The 9,283-nt window shown below is 41.8% G+C and overlaps 1 protein-coding gene across 1 annotated transcript; it reads left to right on the forward strand.

Moving 5' to 3' along the window:
• The first annotated feature begins 104 nt into the window (after positions 1-104).
• Positions 105-7,939, forward strand: DDIAS (DNA damage-induced apoptosis suppressor). The gene is made up of 5 exons (XM_009323453.1): positions 105-161; positions 706-834; positions 1,839-2,000; positions 3,246-3,363; positions 5,158-7,939. Exons 2-5 carry the CDS (start codon positions 722-724, stop codon positions 7,696-7,698), a joined length of 2,934 nt encoding a protein of 977 aa, XP_009321728.1. The 5' UTR covers positions 105-161; positions 706-721; the 3' UTR covers positions 7,699-7,939.
• The last annotated feature ends 1,344 nt before the right edge of the window (positions 7,940-9,283 follow it).

Below are 9,283 nucleotides of genomic sequence, written 5' to 3' on the forward strand. Positions count from 1 at the left end.
GGGGGCGTCTCGGGGCCGGAGTGGGAGGAGGCTGCTGGTCGAGGGGTAACGGTTGCAGTGCGGGAGCCGTTACAGCTCTTCGTGTGCGTTTTGGTTTTTTCTTAGGGAGAATTCAGTGCAACGAGGCCACTAGAGGACACCGGGCGCCGATGGAAATCTCGGTGAGTCTTCAGGGCCGTGGAAAGGCAGCGCTTTTTGGAGGGCTAACGGTGGGGAGCACCTGGAGGTGCCCTACCGCGAGCCCCTTTTGAGATTTTCTGGGCATATTCTCCTTTCAAAGTCATTGGTATTGAAGGCGTTTGCAGAATTACAAGTGTAGAATCGGTTCAGTTTTTAACCCCATGTTGTGACTTCATTCTAAATTAAGGAAAAAAATCGGAAACAGATTTGCTGCAGTGCTGTGCTCAAGGACAGTTCTAATAAAGACTCCCTAAATACAAGTGGGAATTTGCATGATTTATCTGCAATGGTGTGCAAATACCACGAACGCTTGCTTCTTATTACATATCTTCATCTTTTTTTTTCCTTTTTAAAGGGTTAATTAAGGGTAATAATAGATGTTGCCTCAATTGGGCTACCATTTTCAAACAGATCATCGTTTCCTGAGGGCTGCCTTTCAAAATGTTCAAACCCAACTAAAAGCAGTTAATATTAACATCTCATAAAATGAGAACCCTTTGAACCATTTTGACTTACTTGTTTCAGGTGATGCTGTGAGCACATGAATAGTGTGAGAGGACTTTTGGCTGCCTCTGTAATTTCCATCCAGAACTCCTGCTTCATCTATCCCGCCTGTCAAAAATGCTTTTCTAGGCTGGTACTGGATTCGAGGAGGTATGTCCCGTTTTGGGGTTTGTTAACTGTAACTGTCAGAGGCCTTGGGAATCTCTGGGAGTTGAACACAAGTTAAAACAAATTGGTGAAAATCCAGCCATTGTAGAAATAAGTGCCAATTTCAGATATATATGTTACTTATCATTATATAGATCTCTTTGTATTCCAGTAGCAGCTTGAAGGTCATTATGGATCAAGAGTTCTGTTGTATTCAGTGCCATGCAATATTGAAGGACAGTTTAGGAGAATAACTGATGTGTGTTAATAGCTTCCAACTGCATCCCCTGCGGTCCAGTTCTTCAGTGCTGTTCCTAAGTTGGAAAGCATTGGTTGAAAGCCTCTCCAAATCAAATCCTCTTTTTTTTTTTTTTTTTCTTATTCTATATGTGCAATGCATCAGGTAGTCCTGTATGACCCTTCCACTTAACTGTGTGTCCAGAAATGTATGAGCTCTCCTTTTTAATCCCACTGTTACGTGAAATCTACGATACACAGAAGAACAGTAAATCGATGAATGTCAGCACTAAATGGAAGGAACTGACTTTGCAAAGCAAGAGTATCTGTTGTTTCAAATGCTGAAGTAAAAAATAACAGTGCTGTTTCCTGATGGTTTTTTAAATCTAGGTATTATACTAAAGCTACAGGAAGAAAAATCCCAAACCAGAACAAAACACAAAAAATGGGGGTGCAGGGAATTCAAAATTGCTCCCCAACAGGTCATTCAAAGCCCACTGTTTCTCTCCAACTTCACAACAGGCTAGCATTTAATAAATCAATAAAAGAAGCCAGAGGGATTCTGTCATGATACAGACACCTTGCTGAGCCTATGGTAAGAGTAATGCCTCAAGGAGTAAAGAATAAGAAAGAATCTTATCGTTTGTAATGGAATATTTGATACATTATAGTAGTAATACTTATGGCTGCAGATAAGTTCTTACTCCAGCAGCGATTAACAGAAGTTCATGTATTCAACCTTTTTTTATCCTTATACTGTCTTTTGTCAGGTTTAACTGTCTAAAATGTGGCTGCACAGGTGAAGCTAAAGATGCAAGCTACAGATACAGGTTGTCCCTAAAGATTGCTGACACGGATGATTTGTTTGACATTACCGTGTTTGGAAATTGCTTAGATCCGTTCTTTGGGGTCACCGCAGAAAATCTGCAGAGGTAAGGAATGGTTTGTTTCTAACCTGCTAAAAGCTGCTGCTTTTTCTTCAGCCTAAAAAAATTGAGATGAGCTTGGATGGTGGGGAGACGAGTGGGAAGAAGCTGCTAAAGCTTCTGGCATTTCCTTGGTACCCATCACCTTGAGAAAATGCTGAAGTTTGGTTTCTTCCTGAAATCTTGAAATTTTGAGATGGATTACTTCTACGTAAGAGATCCTTCACTTGTCTATTGAAGGCAGCTACCACCTGCTAAGTGAGCTTCACAATTTGGTTGGTTGGGCTCCTTCGTTGCATCCTTCCTCCTTTATTTGAGCTGATTGAATTTCCTGTGTCTAATGCCAGATTACTAAGTAAGTTGGCTTTTCCAGTGATTTAGACATATTTTTTCCTCAAGATTTTAGAAGAAGAATCTTAAGGTAGAGATAAAGCCTTTGGATTTTGCATTTGGTTTTTTTAACTGTTTGGATTTTTTTAAAAAGTGTGCGCCTGGAGGGATAAAGCCTTTGGATTTTGCATTTGTTTTTTTTAACTGTTTGGATTTTTTAAAAAAGTGTGCACCTGTCTTTAATTCAATATGACCAGATTTTCCTTTAGCAAGGAGGGATTTCTAAGAAAGCCTGTTAATCCTCAGAGCCTGACCACCTACATTATAGGCTTCCGACTTTCTGATACGTGAAACTGCTAGGATGGGATATTTGGGTACATTCACTGCTTGTTTCTCAATTCTGTTATTTTTCCAATGACTTGTGTTATCACTGGGTCAAAGATGAACACTTTTTAAATCCCATATTAGCAGCATTAATAACATGCTCATGGCAGGCATTCTGCACTAGACTGCTGTACTACTGTCAGCTGTGAAAAACAGAGTTATTTGCATGTCTTAATATGGATGCTGCTGTTGCTGTAAAGGTGTGGGCAGAAAGGATGTGTAAGCGATAGCAGCATATTGGCAGCATTATACAGTCATTGTGTTGATATAAAAATCACAGCCACGCAGAGAACACCCAAAAGTTGTGTGTATATTAAGCCTATTCAAAGCGGTTGTTTTGTTTACTTCTATTTCACTAACAAATTCAGTGAACTAAACAATTGAATTTATACGTTCATCGTTTCCTGTTTTCATTCTATGTTTAGTTTAAGCTGCCACAGTATCTTCTCTTTAGCATGTGTCCTACCTACACTACAGCTAAAATGCTATGTAAGGCTTCCTCTGTTGGTGCAGTACTTCTATATGTTTTTACTCAAGGTGTATTCAAGACTTCAATCAGCTGTCAGGAGAAACAAACACAGATGCATCTCCAGGAGCATTAGTTCAAGCAGTGGAAACCTGTTTCATTGGAAAAAGATTTATATTTGGAGTGAAGGTAACTTCTAATCCACATTACTCTCTTATAATGAGTTTTTTCATTAGCTTGTAGGCAGTTGGGGGGCATAGACTGAGTTATCAAAACATCACGTACAACATCTTTTGGGAATTTGGGAAAACTTAGGGCTAGGACATGGGAAGGATTCTGCTTGTCTTCCCCCAGACTCCTGTGTTATTTTAAATGAGTCGCATCCAAAAGTCATCTTGAATGGCAGTAGTCAGCTTGACAGCTTGTCAGGGCTGCTTTTCAGAGAGCCTAAGCAGTGCCAGCTCCTGTGCATATCAGTAACATCTTGGAGTCTGTAAAAAAAACATGTATGGTTCAAGCAAGACACAGACTGTCTTTTCAAGCACTGCCCTACCTTTCCCATGCTACATAGTCTCCTGGTGTCTGAAATGTAAGGAGAACACATCCCCGTGCAGCATTTTGACATTTCTGGATTTAAGAGTGTGTTTAAAAATGTTGATAAAAGTACAGCTGTTCAACGTATGCATCTGTGGCTCTTTCATGTGTTTAACAGACTTTGAAATATTAGTTCTTGGTAATATTTCCATATAAACAGTCTTCTAAGTTCTCTTCGAGTGGTGCTTGGGTGAGTCATTCATATTATGAAGTCCGTGAACTAAATCCTACCTGGCAGGTGTTTTTCTTCTCCCACAGGTACCATGAGGTTTGTATCTGAGCTGAGATTTTCCTAATGCACAGCATCTTAAGTAATGGAAGTTGGAGGACTTCATGGATTAACTTTATTTAACTGGGACCATTCACCAGGTCTCTAGGTCTGATGCCTTTACAAATATAAGTAATCCTACATATCAACAGCCTTGCAGCTGCTCCTGCACACACAAGGACTGAACACACACTCGAAGACCATTTGTTCAGCCTTTGGCTGTAGACATTTCTGTATAGTTGTGTTCAGCTACGCATACAGTTGCACTCTCCCAGGTAAAACTCAAAATCAACATAACGTACTTTTTTAAGACTTACCTAGAAGGGTATTGTCCTTGGCTAACAGCCTTCAGCCTCAACGTTTGCATAGACTCAGGGAGTAGAAGGGTTCTTGAATTTGAAGACAGCTGTATTTGCTTTTTGGCCTCTCTGGCATTGCTAGGCTTTCAGGGGGAGGTGAAAAATGGTTTATCCATTTCCCAAAGTATTAGATATTTCCCTCTGCTTTTAATGTCATTTTTCACCTGTGATTTCTGCATAGAGAGAAGCAGGTTGAACTTTGAAACACGACTCTCCAAATAAATCTGAGAAGATAAAGGTTGTAGCTTATTTCCCTTTCTCAGAGGTAGCACATAGAAAGTATCATACTTTAATAGCTTTAAGAGCTGAGCTGCCAAGTCAGGTATCTGGTACCAGAGTCCTTTGCTTCAAGTACTGCCCAGCGCCTCCTAGATAAAAGAAAAGCATTGGCCCTAGGCAGCTAGCCATTTGCACAGAACTGCACCAGAGGAAGCCTGGAAGCACCCAGTGCCCTAAAGGGAGGAAGACATTTTCTGTGAAGTCCTTCCAAAGAGTTCTTGGTTGTTTTTCCAGCTCCAAAACTCTGCGTAATTGCAAAAAGCAAAGAACCTCTCACTGTGATGCCCTTTATAGCCCTTGCCAGTGCTTATTTCCCAGGGAGTACTGCTTTGTGTGACAGACTGTTTTGTATTCTCTTCCCTGCAGATCCTGACAAAAAGTGAGACCTAAATTTAAGCCTGACTTAAAAGACATGTGTAATTTTTTTTTTTTCCTATCACAAAATAAAGCATTGTACTAAGTTTTTTTTCTTTCCCCCCCCAGGATTTTGCAAGGGAAGATGGAGGGCATTCTGCTGCCAGCAGCATCTTGCAAAACTGTTCCAGGATTAATAGAAGTACAAAAAACCTTACGGCTTGCCAGATCTTCCTGCCAAACACTGCTGTTGCTGGCTTTACTGTTATCAGCTACTTCCATCGCCTCCTGCAGTTGGCAAAATTCAGGAGCTGTAATAACAGCTCGTATGTACCTGATGCATCATCAGCTCCAATAGATGAACCTGTCAGTGAGCTCAGCAGCTTGTCTAGCCTGAGCAGAAGCCCCTGTTTTGTTCAGTCTAGTGGCAGAGAAAGTTTTTTAGGGTCCTGGCAGCAGTCCTTCAGCCTGACTTCATCTGTTGCTTGGGTGACAGCGGAAGACTTTCCCACTCTGGAAGTGGGAAAGCTGGTGAGTGAACAGCATGAACAAGAGGGGAGGCCTGTCTCTGCAGAATCGTGCAGTGTAAGCCTCAACAATCAAACTCTTTGGGATTCACAGTTTTGCGGCTCTTCTGTGAGGGAAGGGGCTAAAGAGGAGGATAATGAATTGAATTCACAGCCTGGTCGGACCGACAGTATCTCTGCAACTGATAAATTCAAGAGAGTATCCTCTTCAAAGGCTGAGTGTTCACATGGAAACAGTTCCAGGTTGTTACAACATCCCTTGGAATTTGGGGTAAAAAGCATTTACCCGAAGACTAATAGTAGAAATTATTCTTGCCCAGAAAAATCCCACAACTCCCTTTTTTACAAGGGAGATGCCTCAGCTTCTAATCACATAGATGTAGCTAGAGTGTCTCAGATGGACTCTATGCTTTGGGATGAGCTCCCATTCTCAGAAAGCCTAAATGAATTTTTAGCCAGAATAGAAGATGGCAGGAGTGTTGTAACATCACCCAGCCTTGATGCAGGCAAACGGGCCCTTCTTGAAAGTAGCAAGTTGGGTGTAAATCTTTACAAATCGTATCCCAGCCAAACCCTAGTAGCTGGTGGTTTGCCTGAAGCGAGCATCTCGGGGAGGTTCTTGCCACCAGCAGAGAATGATAGTTGGGAGAACATACTGTTTGCTTGTCTTCAGTCGAATGCAAATCCTCCGAGTGATGAGGTGTCACAATGTGAGTCCTCCTCTAGTGTTTTATCTTCAACTGACAAGGAATGTGGAGCATCTTGCTTTATACCTAACCCTCATCTACCTATTCTGTCACAGTCCTTGCCAGTTACATCAGAGCCTTCTGTTCCTGAGAGCAGATATGTGCAGTCCAAAGAAGCAAATACTGACATTTCAAAGTCATCTTGGTCTCTTATTAGTCTGCAGTGTACTGCTGAACACGGAGAAACCTCCTGTTTAAAAAGGAGCAAGGCAGCTACCTGTGTGCATTCTGTACACGATAGCTGTTTAGCTGGTTGTGAAAATAAAGAAAATTATTCTTCTACACTAAGCCAGAGAACAGATCTTACATTCACAGGGGCATGGGACTCTGATCCAGCAACTCCCAACAAAACAAGAAGGATAGATAAAAGAGAATTAAAACCATTGACAGAACTGTCAGAAAATACCTTCAAAAGTGTTAATAGGAGAGAGACGCTGTGGAACAATATCTTCCCTGAAGGCAGCTACAATGCTTCTGCTGATCTCTTTGATGCAAGTGCAAGAGAGGTAGCAAAACCCGTAGAATTCTTAAATAAATCATGTAATTCTTTAATACAGGAAGATACTTGGACAGAAAAGGTCACAGCTCCTGAATTGGCGCTTTATCCTGGAGGTGTTCCCTGTAACAGTTCAAAACCGAGCTCATCCCTACGCGAGTCCCCTCCTGCTTTTCGTAAGCACAGTACACCAGTAACTTGCTCCTTTTGTGATTCAGAATGCAATTCAGTTAGCGCTCAAGACTTTGTTCCTTATTCACAGTCAACTCCTATGGCAAAACCTCTCCAGAAACTGTGGCCTGTTGGGGAAAGAAGCTCTTTTGTCACTATCTTCACCCCTAAAAATCCCACTAAAATCCATTCCAAATGCAAGCGATATAGGTCTTCCTTTCAAAACACTCTGTTGCAGCAGCTTACTGGCAGGTTAGTGAAACGTGAAAGGCCAAGTGACGGGGAAGACAAAGAAAGTAATAGCTCTGTTTCACAGCAGTTCCTTAACAGCCAACGGATCCCTCCCTCAGCAAACAAAAGGCTGAAACCAACTGCATCTTTAAACTTAAAAACAGTTAGCTGGGCTATTGACTTGCAATCGACCTGTGGGCATGCTGGCAGGAACCCTGTTTCTGAAAGCAAAGAGAATGGTGGAAATGAGGTATGCTCCAGAAATGAGAGATTAAACCCTGGGGATACAGCCAGGATTCTAACAACTCCTGTATCTGCAGGTGTCACCAAGGCCTTGTTTTTAAACGATACAATCCTGGAAACTTGTTCCCCTTCAGAAGGGAAGAATCTCCTCTCAAGTGCAAATTATTCAGGGGGTATACTGGGAGGGGCAACTGGCTGGTCTCCTGAGTTATTCTTCCAAGCACAGAGCCCTTTTTCCAATAAGCCAAAATACTAAAAAAAGATATTTCTATGCTGTGTTCTTTTTAATTATTTTTAAGACTTTGGGGAAGGAGCCAGTAGAAGAACAGAGCTGTTTAAAAACAATTGAATTGTTTATACACCTATTAACATATGTATTCCTAAGATGAGTTATGTTTATTTGCAGATCTTTGTACCACAGAGATGGGGGAAAACAGAATTTGCAGTTACTTGATTTTATTGTAAGTTAACTCTAGAACGTGCAATAAAAACTTCTGTAAATGTGTGAGTCTTTAATAGATCTCACTTTATCAAGTACAGGTAGGTGAAGTGTTTTAGCGTTCAGTGTTGTCTTCTCATCACAAGAAAAGCCCTGGAGTCCATGTCCACTCCAGATTCTTACCTGGTGATTCTCTATGGAGAAGGGCCAAGTTTTCATCAAAGAATTTCACGTGCCGTGTGGCAGCCTTGTATTTGAGCCCCCTTGGGATCCTATGACAGAGTTGAGTTGGGTGGAAGGGACCATCCTGAGAGGTTGGTAGCAGCTCCCAGTTTTCCTGTAGGCTTTTTCAAGTTAAAGACTGCTAGTGGCAGATTCCTGGCAGTCTCTTTCCTCTTCCTTGCTTTGGGGTCTTCCATATCCCCCACCCAGAACAGCTGCATGTAGGAACATTGAATAGAGAAATCTTGGAGCTGCTGCTGCTGCAAGCTTGTAGGTCGGGTCCTGCAGAAGGCTGTGGGAACCTGATGGTGCAGGACCCCATCAGTCTGAAAATGCTGACTTGTAGAAGCGGGCCTAAAATTATCTGCTGTGATTTTTTTGGAGGCATAGAATGAATATGCACCGTTTACATTGCCCCTGGTCACAAGGAGACTACTCAGTTCATTCTCTGCTACAAGATAGACGTTACTACGTTTCTATGTTTGAAGCCTCACTTCATTTCTAATGCACCTACTTAAGCCCCAGACTCTGTTTGTTCAGAAGAGTTTTGTGTCTCGCTCTGCATGCAAAGAACAAATTGTATCAATACTGATAACACGAGCACTTTACTTTCAGGTTATAAAGACACCACCTCTGCCTTAGGAAATCTGAGAGGCAGAAGTTGCTGGAAGTTAGAAAAGTATTGTGGGAATGTATCATTTTGTGCTCATCTTGTTCCTGGGTATTTTCCTTACTCTCTGTTGTTAGTTGCTGTTGGAGTCAGGGCTAGAAGGACTTGTGTGAATCTGAAAGGCTTCTCCGACCTTACATTCACTTGGTCTCACGATAGGTACCTCACTGGGGCATGCACACAGACCAGTGTTTTAAGGCAGGACCTGCCGAATCATAGAATCATAGAATCATTAAGGTTGGAGGAGACCTCCAAGGTCATCGAGTCCAACCGTCAGGAAGCCAATGGAAACCATGTTTGGGATGGATTAAAGAAATAGACCTTTGGAATTTGGGCTGTAATCTTTGTGTGCCTTCATATCTCTTCTATAAAATAAATCTGTACCCACTCTTTATTTTCAGGACACTTGGGGAAGTATGAGGGCGTTTACTCTCTCACCACCTTGTCCTTTATCTGCTATTTTTAGCATGGATCACCCTTACAGAACACACAGGTAAACCTTTTCATTTC

The sequence above is a fragment of the Pygoscelis adeliae genome, unplaced genomic scaffold (genome assembly GCF_000699105.1).
Source record: "Pygoscelis adeliae isolate BGI_AS28 unplaced genomic scaffold, ASM69910v1 Scaffold84, whole genome shotgun sequence".
Taxonomy (NCBI): Eukaryota; Metazoa; Chordata; class Aves; order Sphenisciformes; family Spheniscidae; genus Pygoscelis; species Pygoscelis adeliae.